This window comes from Phascolarctos cinereus, unplaced genomic scaffold (assembly GCF_003287225.1).
Source record: "Phascolarctos cinereus isolate Bilbo 61053 unplaced genomic scaffold, phaCin_HiC Scaffold_7;HRSCAF=346, whole genome shotgun sequence".
Classification (NCBI taxonomy): Eukaryota; Metazoa; Chordata; class Mammalia; order Diprotodontia; family Phascolarctidae; genus Phascolarctos; species Phascolarctos cinereus.
In genome coordinates this window covers 2,270,098-2,283,049 of record NW_027556180.1, presented here as the reverse complement: position 1 = coordinate 2,283,049, position 12,952 = coordinate 2,270,098, and the positions used below count along the sequence as shown (strand labels likewise).

The following is a 12,952-nucleotide window of genomic DNA, read 5'->3' as shown; positions in this document are numbered from 1 at the left end:
AGTAGTTTTTGTGGGGTTTTTGCCTTGAGGTGCCACAGGCTTGATCCTTGGGTTAATGGAAAAGCCAGTGAAGCAGGCTAAGGAATGAAGGAAGGTGCTTGTTCCTTCCAGAGTGAAAATCAAGAAGAATTATTTGTCATCCCCCGTAAGGGAGAAGAAACGGCCCCATTCTGGGAGTCAGAAAATTTACTGCCTCTCTGACTTTGGGCAGATCCCTCCCACTTTCTTGGTCTTTCCTTGTTGTATAGAGTCGGACCAGGTGAACTTCTAAAGGCCCTTTTTGGCTCTGAGTCTCTGATCCTATCCTCTCTACTTTGGTAGACATCTGTCCTTCTAACTTTTGTCATCTTCCCCCTGCTGCCTTCCCCCACCTCCCCACCTGAAAATCTCATGTTGACCTTTTGACTTGATTACATTGTTCAGTGTCAGTTTTCAGCCAGAAGATGGTGGTTATGTTTCCACCAATTTGTATACTATCCGTAGATGTTTGGTTTCCTGGGGTTTTAATTTTTTTCTTTATTCATCCATTTATTTACTTTTTAGCATTACCTTCTCTAAAGTAAATTATTTTGGGGGGCGTTCTCTCTTTAAAAAATTGAATTCCAAATTCTCTCTGCCACCTCCACCCACTGAGAAGGCAAGCAGTAAATGGTATCAGTTATACATGCGAAATCACGTGGAACATTTCCATTTTAGCCATGTTACAAAACAGCAACAACAAAAAGCAAGAAGCATGAAGAAATTGAAAGCAGTCTGGTCAGTCTGCACTCAGAGCCCCTCCCTTCAGGACGGGAGGTCGGTCTCTGCAGGAGGAGAGCATTTCTCATCGTGAGTCCTCGGGGATTGTCTTGATCAGGGTAGCTGGTGCTTTCCCATCCCAGCTGATCATCACTACAGTGTGGCTCTTCTTATGTGCATTGTTCGCCTGCTTCTGCTCACTTCCCTTTGTATCAGTTCCTATAAGTCTTCCCAGTTTTTTCTGAAACCATTCGGCTTGTCATTTCTTATAGCACAATAGTATTCCATCACAGTCGTGTACTGCAACTTGTTCAGCCGTTCTCTACTTAATGGGCATCCTCTTAATTTCCCATTTTTTGCCACCACAAAAAAGAGATGCTAGAAATATTTTTGTACGCATGGATCCTTGTCCTTTTTCTTTGATCTCTTTGGTATACGGACCCAGTAGTGGTATTGCTGAATATGCATAGTTTTATAGCTCTTTGGCTATAGTTCCAAGTTGCTCTCCAGAAAGGTTGGATCAGTTCACAACTCTGCTAGCAGCGCATTAGTGTCTCTGTTTTTCCGTATCCCCTTCAGCATTTGTCATTTCCTTTTTCTGTCATGTTAGCCAGTCTGATAGATGGGAGGTGATACTTTAAGGTTGTTTCAGTTTTCATTTCTCTGATCAGTAGTGATTTAGAGCATTTTTTATATCACTATTGATGGCTTTGATTTCTTCTGAAAACTGCCTGTTCATCCTTTGACCATTTATCAATTGGGGAATGGCTCTTATTTTTATAAATTTAGCTTAGTTCCCTATATGTTTGAGAAAATGAGGCCTTTATCAGAGAAAATTGCTGTGCATTTTCCCCCTAGTTTCCTGATTTCCTTCCAATTTTGGCTGTGTTGGTTTTGTTGGTGCAAAACCTTTTAAATTTCATGTAATCAGAATTATCCATTTAATTTCCTGTGATCTCTCTATTTTTGGGTCATAAACTGTTCCCTTATCCACAGATCTGACAGGTAAGATTTTCCGTCTTCCCCAGATTTGCTTATGATACCATCCTTTCGGGGCAGCTAAGTGGCACAGTGGATAGAGCTCCGGCCTTAGAGTCAGGAGGACCGGAGTTCAAATCTGGCCTCAGACACTTGACATTTACTGGCTATATGACCCTGGGCCAGTTCACTTAACGCCAATTGCCTCACCAAAAGGCAAGAAAAAAAAAAGGTGAGGGCACACGATGCCATCTTTTCTGTTTAAATCACGTGCCCATTTTGATCTTATCTTAGTATACAGTGGAAGATGTTGGTCAGTGTCTAATTTCTACCAAACTGCTTTCTAGTTTTTCAGCAATTTTTGTCAAATGTTGATTTTTACCCCCAAAGCTTGGATCTTTGGGTTTATCAAACACTAGATCAGGAGTGGGGAACCTGAGATCTCAAGAGTACACGGCCCTCTAGGTCCTCAAATTCAGCCCTTTGACTGAATCCAAACTTACAGATCAAATCTTCTTAATAAAAGGATTTGTTCTGTAAAACTTGCAATCAGTCAAAGGGTTGCATGCATCGGAGGACCTGGAAGGCCACATGTGGCTTTGAGGCGGTGCAGGTTCCCCACCCCTGCTAGATTATTACAGTCATTTACTACTGTGTCTTGTGTACCAATCTGTTCCACTGATCCAGCACTCTATTTCTTATCCAGTACCAGATTGTTTTGATGATGACAGCTTTGTAATCTAGTTTGAAGTCTGGTACTGCTAGGCTGCCTTCCTTCACAATTTAAAAAATTGATTCCCTTGATAGCCTTGGTTTTTTGTTCTTCCCGATGAATTTTGTTATTATTTTCCCTAGTTCTATAAAATAATTCTTTGATAGTTTGATGGATATGGTGCTAAATAAGTAAACTAATTTAGGTAGAGTTGTCATTTTTATTATATTAGCTTGGCCTACCCATGAGCAGTTAATATTTCTTTGTTTTAGATATATTTGTTTAGATCTATCTTTATTTGTGTAAAAAGTGTTTTATTATTGTGTTCATATAGTCTCTGGGTTTATCTTGGCAGGTAGACTCCCATGTATTTTATAATGTCTCTGGTTATTTTAAATGGAATTTATTTCTCTGTCTATCTCTTCCTAATGAGTTTTGTTGGTAATATATAAAAATGCTGGTGTTTATGCAGGTTAATTTTATATACTGCAACTTTGCGAAAGTTAATTGTTTCAACTATTTTTTTTAAATTAAATCTCTAGGATTTTCTAAGTATACCATCCTATCATTTGCAAAGAGTGATAGTTTTGTTTCTTCATTGCCTATTTTTATTCCTTCAGGTTCTTTTTCTTGTCTTATTGCTCTACCTAGCATTTCTAATGCAATATTGAGTAATAGTGGTTGATTACAGACGTATTTGCTTCACCCCTAATCTTACTGAGAAGACTTCCAGCTTATTCCCCTTATATATAATGCTTGCTCTTGGTTTTAAATAGATACTTTTTATCATTTTAAGAAAGGATCCATTGATTCCTATGCTTTCTTAGTGTTTTTTAGTAGAAATAGGTGTTGTATTTTGTTGAAAGCTTTTTCTACATCTATTGAGATAATCATGATTTTTGTTGTTTTTGTTAATGATGTGGTCAGTTATGCTTATAGTTTTCCTAATATTGAACCAACCCTGTATTCCTGGTATAAATCCCACCTGTCATACTGTATGATCTTTGTGATATATCATTCCATCTCCTATTTTATTTTATTTTTGCTTTTTGGTGAGGCAATTGGGGTTAAGTGACTTGTCCAGGGTCACACAGCTACTAAGTGTTAAGTGTCTGAGGCCGGATCTGAACTCAGGTCCTCCTGACTCCAAGGCCAGAGCTTTATCCACTGTGCCGCCTAGCTGCCTCCTTACTAGTATTTTATTTAAACTTGTTGCATCAATATTCTGACCTTCTAAGTTATCTTAGGTGGGAAAAATGTCTCACCCCGACCTTATGTTGGCACTGCTATTCCAAAATTGGATTTGATGCGCCATTGTAAAGTTGTTTGGAGAAGAATGTTGGTTGTTGTTGTGTTTTGTTTTTTAGGCAGTGGGGTTAAGTGACTTGCCCAGGGTCACACAGCTAATAAGTGTTATGTGTCTGAAGCTGGATTTGAACTCAGGTCCTCCTGAGTCCAGGGCTGGTACTCTATCCACTGTGCCACCTAGCTGCCCCTTGGAGAAGAATGTTGGGAGAGCTCAGATGAGTTGCTCCCTCTAATCCATCATCTTGGCCCTACCCTCTCAAGTCTTCCAGATTTTAATTTAAAATTTCAGTTCCCCTAGCAGTAATTTTCAGTGTGATATTTCCCCCAGTGACAACTTAGTGTCATGTGACTTCGAAGGAGTAGAAACATTTCCTGTCCACTCTTGATAGTAGATCTTTAGGTGACCACTTTTAACCATTTGAGTGCCCAGAGATAGGCTCTATCACATGAGCCTAGTTTTCTTCTCTTATGTGTCTGTCTTTGTGGTCTAATAACTAATGGCCTCTTGGGTGACCCCAGACTAGCAAAAGCTCAGTGTTGCTACTTCGTCCCACTGGCTCCTGGCATCCCGGGTTCAGTAAGCCATCATGTGGCCTCCTTGCCAGGAAGAGTCAAGTATGGCAGCCTCTAATGTCAGTAAACACAGCGAGGCTAACACCAGCCACAGATTATCACAGCTTCCAAAGGTGTCAGGGAGCTTGCTTGCCCTTGGTGGCCTCTTCCTCCCCTTCTACCTCATTCTCTTCCTCTTGTTCTTGTCATCATTCTTCCTCCTCCAGCCTTCTTTTCCTTTTCCTCTTCCTCCCTTCCACTTGTAGAAATTCATGTAGAGATGACACAGAATTCTAAATGCTTGTCCGAAGTTTTGAATACTTTCTGAAGTTGACATGTGTTGTTAAAATGGATGTTGTCATTTGTTGGTAGAATGATGTGTGGAATTTCACGATAGACGATGTCTCTGTAGTGTCACAAAAGTTCCAAAAGTGACATGTTAATTCTCCTGACTAATTATCTTTACCTGCCTTTAAACTGAATTGTTGGAGCCTTGTTATAACAGAAAAAAAGGCTGGGCTACATTCAGCATGGATATCCTTTCTCCCTTTCACGATATCCTTGTTTCCCAAGGCAAGCTAGCCCAATGTTTTAGAAGCACTTTTAATGGAATCTCATTTCTGAAGTAGTAATTTGTTCACTAACGACAGAACACCTCTTTTGGGTCACAGTATCCTTAGCAGTCAGAATTGCAGAGAGGACACTTCCTTGTTGAATTCAGTTGATGTTTATAATTTATGTAAGCAGCGAAGATGCCATTGGATTTTACTACAGCCTGTGATTGAAACTTGGTCATTGTGATCCCCGGTTTCTCCACCCAGTGCATTCAGTCAGGCAGCCCCAAAGGGTCTTGGTAGGCCAGTGCTTAGAACATCCCTCTCTACCTGCTAGTCGACCTCACTTCCTGGATTTCAGTCTGTCTAGTTGGCAGCTAACAAAAGAACAGCTTCTGATCCCTGCAGACCTCGGGGAAAGGATAATCGTGAAAAAGAAATCTACCCTGTCCTGCATTTTTTGGTCTCCAAACATGAGGCCAGCCTTCCGGCGAGTAACACACCGATCTAGAAGGAAGCCCTAGGCTCTTGGGTGGAATGAACTTAGAGGAGAAATGAAGAGCAGTTTGGGAGATGTTCATTTGCCTGATCTGCAAGCGATGCTGCTGTAATTCTGTCTGCAGTTCTTCTCTGATCGTTCACCACTGAGCAGCTGCTAGAGAAATAAGACTGCCTGGCAACCACCTGCAGGGCTGCAGAGATGAATTACATTTTCGGAAACAACACACTTCTCTACTCTCGTGCCAGTCGAGGAGGCAACCCCAGCTCGAGCCACAGCTCGGCAGGCCCCAAGCAGAAGCCCTGGGCCCAGAAGGGCTCCAGCGATGAGCTGCAGGCTGAGCCCACACCTTCCCGTTGGCAGCAGATAGTGGCATTCTTTACTCGGAGACACAGTTTTATTGACTGCATCTCGGTCGCTGCCAGCTCCACCCAGGTAATCCATCATCACTTGTTGAAATTATTGTTGACTCTTAGAATCTGGTCATGCCTTGGCACAGGTTTCTTCTGATTTGGAAAATGGGGTTTTACATTAGATTCTTTGTTTATGTTCTATAATTTGAATTTATAGATATTGATGTGCTTCCAGACCGTGCAATGTAGGGCTTACTGCCGAGTGGGGAACAGAAATCTCTTGCCTTATGTAATTTTAAAAAAACCCCAACAGTCAATCTAGACATTCTCTTGAATGACAACTCAGAAATACCATGACATCAATGTATGCGTCAGTACATAAATCAGTAAAGCTGAAAATTGTTGATCAGGTTAGCCTCTTTATTTTCAGGAAATGTTATGACTATACAGCATAATGAAAGCATAACAGCTTAAATGCTAATTTGCCATTCTTCCTTCTGAGGGGATTGATAACCAGAGAAAGATTGTTTTCTTAAAGGAATAGGAAATTGCCAAATTCACCCTGCCCACTTTATTAAGATAAGGTTCCTGAGAGCTCTCTGGTTGCTTTCCAGCTCTGCAGTTTGGAACTGTACATTATAACATATTTTGTATTTTAGTATGTGCTATAAACACAGAAATGGGGGAAATCTTAAGATACTGTTCATGTGGCATCTTTTTGGCAGGTTTTTTTTTTCTGTCTTCTAAATTTGTTTGCATTGTTTGAAATGAGTAAATCTATTACACTGTAATTTTCTGTCATTCCACATTTTTCTGCCAGTACATAAATCCTGGTTTAAAGTGAGGGCGGTGAGCGCCAACCCTAAAGCTCTACGTGAAGAGGCTGGGAGAAAACACAGGTCAATGATCCAGGGGAATGACGTACAAAGTGATTTTCATACTCTTCTTTGTCTGAATTGAAGCAACACAATAATTAAAAAAATTAGTTTAGGGTTCTTTTAAAAAATATTGAATATAAATACTGTGAATCAGGTGGTTATCTTTTGAATGGAGAAAGACCTGTCTCTGTGAATGCAATGTTCAGTATAACCGTATCTTGTTATTTAAGGCCAAGGACCCTTAAATCTTATTAGCTGTTTAAAGCAGGAGCAATGAAATAAATACAGTTTGTAGCTCAGCAGTTCCTTTCTGGTTTTAGGCGTCATAGAGGCTACTACTCATTGTCTACTTTAAAAGTACTTAAACTTTCTTAAGGAATATTTCTTTCATTTGTTTTTTGTTTTGGAGGCATTCAGGGTTAAGTGACTTACTCAGGGTCATGCAGTTAGTGTCTGAGGTGGGATTTGAGCTTAGGTCCTTCTGACTCCAGGGCCAGTGCTCTATCCACTGAGCCACCTAGTTGCCCCATAATATCTCTTTCCAGTATTTTCTTTCTTTCTTTCTTTAAAAAAAAAAATCCACTATTTTCCTTTTGTTTGAAGCCTGAAAGTATATTTTTCCCCAAGTTATTTATGTAAATTAGACATCTTTTAAAATCCCACTTTTACAGTAAATCATCTCTTAAATATCATCTATCAAGTGACTTTCATTAGGTTGGTCTGTGCCTTTTTTTCAGTCAATAGATTTGTTTCTATGAATCTCTTATGCTATAGAGGAAAAGTGAAGTGTGAAGAAGGCTCATGTGTAGGCCTGCCATTTGTTTATTCTTTGTAAAACATTAAATCAGCCCTTGTGATAGTCAACAAAACTCACAGTATCATAAATGTTTAATAAAAATGTTTAATAAGGATTTATGCTTGCCTATAAATCTCACTTTCATTCTTATTCCCTTATTAATGTAGTATTGTACTTATCTAAATTGGAAGGCAGCCTTCTTTAGAATCAATTAATTGACTTCAGTGGTTTAAACCTAAGGTCCTTCTTTGAAAAATGAAGTTGAGGTAGCTTAGGAATTGAGCCTGAGTGATCGTTGATTTCTTCCTCGCTCTGCTAAGGCGCTAATTGAGATTTTTATCTAGACTTAGATTGTCACTCACTCTGATGGAGCAGTGTCAGTTTTCAGTATTTTCTCTTCAGATAGATTTACTTCTTTAGGGGCTGGGGATGTCATTCTTTAGACTTTTCTCCTTATAATTTTGTCACTTTAAAAAAAATAAGTATCTTCTTAATTTAGGTCTAGAAATAGCAAAGGTTTGTTTCTTCCCTTGTCAAGAACTTATAAAGTTCTGAGGGAATGGGCAGAGATGGTGCCCGCTGTCCTACCACTTCTCTGGTCAGCGGAGAAGAATGGGACTTCCTTCAGGAACTGGCTGCATTGTGGCGCTAGTGTAAAAGACCACATGGTTTGGGTGCATCCTTTTCCTTTTGGAGCTTTTCATAGAAATTACTTTGGCTTTTTGCTCTTTCAGACTCACGAGTAGGTAGTGACCCTAGGTGTCCAACCTTTGGAAGAGATACTCATTATTGGAATAGGAATTTACTGAATAAAAGTAAGTTATCACAACTGAAATCCCTGTGGATAAAATGAATTTTGAGTGAGGGAGACTTTTGGAAGGCTTGGAGCTCCATGAACCACTGGTTGATTCTTTGTTCTGGTCATTGTCAGCAGTGTCCTTCCTTGCACCCTGTCCACATGTTGGGTGGACCCACGCTGGCAGAAGTATGGAAACTTCTGGGCCAGAGAGCTTCCCACGCTGTGCAAGCATGGATAGCCTTTCTCCATGGTTAGAGGGGATTCCATCATCAGTGAGATCACAGCTATTTGTTAGAGTAATAAGTATACCGAAATGGACGAGAGAGTATCCTTCAGAGAGAAGAAGTAGTGGGTATGGCTAGAGTCACTATGTAGCAGAAGGGATGGAAATATAAGAGGAAGAAAATGGACTAGATTGGGTGTTTCCACGAGGGTAGAGATGTAGCTGCCTGTATCATTCCCGAGGAGGCTTTCTTTGGGTCATTATAATGTATCACCATTTCTCCCAAATAATAGTCTGTGAATGGACATCCCATGTAACTTTCTGGAGCTTCTGCTCTGACCTACCTTTCCTAATAGAACCCTCTGTGATGGAAAAATCAATTTCATTTCTCCTCTTAGGGATCACCTAGTTCACAATTGGGAAACTTGGTTCACCATATTCAGTTGGTTGCAAATTCTTTGTGATTCCTCACAGCTACTTTTGGGGACTTGGGTAGTTTTTTTATCTTTGTAGCTTTTATGCATTTGATATTTTATATCTAAGACTGTCAGGTGATAGCAGGTTCCCCTTTTTTTTTCCAATTTATAGAATACCTTATGTTGCAGTGATACTCTGTTTTCTATAGTTTGATTTGTTCAGCTATTGCTGAACAGTTTGCCATGTTTTTATTCTTAATGATAAGACTTAAGGCCAGTGGTCTGAGAATGAGACACACTGACCAATTTCTGTCAAATGGGTAATGGAATGAAAATGGAGAATAAGACTTTGCATTTTGGAAAGGCCAGTGTAGGAGTTTATTTTTCTGGCTCATGGGGGGTTTCTTTTTCTTTTCTTAAAAAAAAAATTCAGTTAGAAAATGGAGAGTGGAAAGGAAAGATGATAAATTTAAGGGGAAAATGAACCCCTTAACAGTCTGCAAAAACAAATAGTTTCATACCGGGGGGTCAGGGGCTGTAGATTCTTCTTCTAACAGGGAGATACAACACACCAAAGGACCTGAGAAGGAGTGAAGGTTCAGGGAAGAGCGCAGGAAGTCTAGAAAGCCAGAGGAGTTGAGTTGGGAGGGGAATCGAGGTTGGCTGGCCTGGTCCTGTCACAAAATGAAGGCCTAGAAAGAAGTCACCAATGCTAGAAAGAGGCAGTCTAGTGGGTAGAGATTCTAAAGTGAGGAGACCATAGGCTTGGTGGAATAATCCAGGGGGAGGAGATCCAAAGCAGTAGCTTAGGCCTGGTTTTGAGGTTCAACAAGTCAGGCCCAGAGCTGGGAGGGGAATGAACATTGCCTAGTCTGGGCCCCTCTGCACCATGGCAGCCCTAGGAGGAAACACCCATAGGAGAAGGGGGCTGGCCTGGAAGTTGGATGATCAGAGTGAGAAGTCAATGAATATAAGAGCAATAGGTAAAAGAGACAGCAAGGTTACAGAAAGCTTGGGGAGAGACTAAAGGAAGCAAAATCACGGGGCCAGGGAGGACAGAGCTAACGAGGGAGAGCAGGAATGGGAAAAGATCTTCTCTCCATCATTGGCTGTCGAGCCGCTATGAATGGCTTCTAACATCACATCTAACATTCACCGGTGGAGAAAAGCTTCGCTTCCAGGAAGTCTTCACAGATCAGAAAGGGAGGGGGCTGCTGGAGTACAGACAAGGCTTATGGGGGGCGGGGGGAGGTGGGCGGGACACACTTTCCAGGGTGCTGAGGCATCTCCAAGAAGAGAAGAGGCCAAATGTATGAGAATAAAACTCCCTGAGTTTATTTTTACCAAAACTGTTGACCAAGAGAATATTAGTATGGATAGGATACCTTCCTGTCTTGCTATAGAATTTTCGTGAGACTTAATTTATACACTCATTGAAGGTGTATTTCAAAAAATATGATGAATATGTGTGAGAAGGGAAATAAGTAGATCTTAACAGTATTTGACAGCAAGGCCAATATTTCCAGTCACGTTGTTGACTGAAAGGTCAGGAGCAGTGGTTCTCAGTGTGGAGCTTGAGGACCCCTGAGGGTTCTGGAGACATTTCAGAGGGTCTGTGGGGTCAAAGCTGTTTTTATAATAGGACTGTATCAGTAGATAGAACCCACATAAACCAAAGCCCTTTCTGGAAGTGTCCTCAATAATGGATGTAAAGAGGTCCTAGGACGAGAAATTTTGAGAACAAAGATCACATTGTGCTAATTGTTTGGGATCTATAACAAAGCATTTCTTTAAACCAGGAATCCTTATCCTGGGGTCCAAGGACCCCTGCGGATAGGTATCAGGGATGGGTCTGTGAACTTCGAAAAAATTGTGACTAAGTCTCTTAACTTAATTTGAACATTTACCTCAATAATGCATGTTGGTGTTGGTGGCAGTGTTCTAAAAACATTATTCTGAGAGGATGTAGACTTCGCCAAACCACCTAAAGTGTCTATGATACAGAAAAGGTTTTGACCTCCAGTTTAAATAGATCCAAAAGGCTATTCTCCCAAGAAGAGGTCCCTTGTGCTGGTGTGGATAAAGCATACTAGAGTCTTTGAAAGATGTAGTAGCAAAGATCGATTTATTCAACCTTGTGATTGTTAATAAGGATGTTTCCCCAAAGATGTTGGCCCATGGTAAGGTCTTAATAATTCTTACTGATGGACTCTTGATCACTGCCATGGATGGTGTCTAGCAGAGTGTTCATATCAATCAGCCAATCAGTAAACCTCTGTTAAGCACCTGCGATGTACCAGGTACTGTGCTAAGTTCTGGGGATACAAAAAGAGGCAAAAGACACTCCCTGCCCTCAAGAAGTTTATAATCTAATGGAGGAGAAAATGTGGAAATAAATGTATATAAAGTAAGCTATGTAGAGGATAAATAGGAAATAATTAACCAAATTGGAATTAAGAGGGTTTGGGGAAGGCTTCCTAGAGAGTGCAGACTTAAAGGGAGCCAGGAAGGTCAGTAGTTAGAGCAATGGAGGGAGAGCATTCCAGGGGGATGGCCAGAGAGAATGCCCAGAGATGAGAGATGGAGGGGCTTGTTGGTGGAACAGCCAGGAGTCCAGTATCCCTGGGGTGAAAAGTACCTGTTAAGGGAGTAAGATGTAAGAAGCCTGAAAGGTAGGAGGAAGGCCATGTTATGAAGGGATTTGAATGCCACACAGATGTTTTTGTATTTCATCCTGGAGGTGATAGGAAGCCATTTGAGTTTATTGATTAGGGGGATGATATGGTCAGACCTGCGCTTTAGGAAAATCATTTTGGTGGCTGAATGGAGAATGGCCTAGAATGGGGAGAGACTTGAGGGAGGCAGGACCCCCCACCCTCCCAGCAGCTATTTCAGTAGTCCAGGTGTGAGGAGAGAAGGCAGTATATTGGGGAGATGGCGCATAGGGGAAATCAGTAGGCCTTGGCACCGTATTGGATCTGAAGGTTGGGAGGTCGTGAGGAATCCAGGATGACTCCCAGGTTGGGAGTCTGAGGGACTGGAAAAAGGTGTCACTTCTACAGTACCAAGGAAGGCAGGAGTAGGGGAGGGTTTGAGGAAAAAAATGAGGAGTTCTCTTTTGGACATATGGAGACCTAGACACCTGAAAGACAGTTGGAGATGTGAGATTAGAGATTATGATGTTCTTGGAATTCTCCAGTTTGCAGATGATATCATATTGATTGCATCAAGCATTGGAATGTAGCACAGCTTCCCAAATGAGCCCCACAGTCAACTCAAAAGTGGTTAAAGTATCAGGGAAAAATAATGGGAATAAAGCTCATGTGTTTTCAGTTGGTTGGGAGGCAATGTGGTAGTAATAGAGTCAGGAGGACCTGGGTTCAGGTCTCTCCTTCAGCGGGTCCCTTGGCCCCCATGAGCTATGATACCTTGCTGGTCACTGGGAATACAACAGTCAGAATGAAACGGTCCCTGTCCCCAAGGAACTGCTCCTTGATGTAGGAGACCATGCACCTTTATAGTGTCCTTGATGTGATTTGGGGGGAGGGGAGAACAAAAGGCCTCGTGTGGCTGGTGGCCCTTGGGCCGGGCTCTGAAGGACATGTGGAGTCCTGAACAGCAGGGCCGGGTAGGGGCCTGCGTTCCAGACATGGTGTGGGGACTGACCAGCATGGCAGTTTGGCTGGATGAGCCTGGAAAGGCAGTTCCGAGTCTGGTAAGAAAGAAAGGGCTTTAAATGTCCTAGGATTTTGTATCGGATGGGAGCCAGTAGCAGGGCAGGGCAGTAGCATGTTCTGAGCTACACTTCAGGGAAACAGAAGGTGGATTGGCCGCAGAGGCCAGCTAGGCTGGACTAGAGGTGATGGGGCCTAAGCTAGGTGAGCAGAGAGAAGATGTTGACAGCATTGGATACGTGAGGTAAGTGTGTGTGTGAGAACTCAAGAACGTACAAGGTGGAGACTTGCAGGATGGTGGTGCCCTCAACAGTAACAGGCAAGAGTTTGGCGGGGGGGAGTAAGTTCTGTTTTAGATGATTAAAGGATGTCCATTTGAATACATCCAGTAGGCCATTGGTGCTGCCTGACTGGAATGTGAGACGGTGATCAGGTCCTATGTGGTTCTGGAGTCACCAGCAGAGAAGGTGAT

The 12,952-nt window shown here is 41.8% G+C and overlaps 1 protein-coding gene across 12 annotated transcripts in view; it reads left to right on the top strand.

Annotated features, from left to right (window-relative positions):
* The window catches only part of DLG1 (discs large MAGUK scaffold protein 1), a 223,123-nt gene that overhangs the window by 110,246 nt on the left and 99,925 nt on the right, over positions 1 to 12,952 (top strand). Inside the window, exon 1 of one of the 12 annotated variants that reach the window (XM_020964832.2) lies at positions 5,528 to 5,776. The exons of the other annotated variants lie outside the window; for them this stretch is intronic. Coding sequence (XP_020820491.1) covers positions 5,543 to 5,776 — 234 coding nt within the window. The 5' untranslated portion in view covers positions 5,528 to 5,542. Of the gene's footprint in view, positions 1 to 5,527; positions 5,777 to 12,952 lie in introns of those variants that run through there. 12 annotated transcript variants of the gene reach the window in all.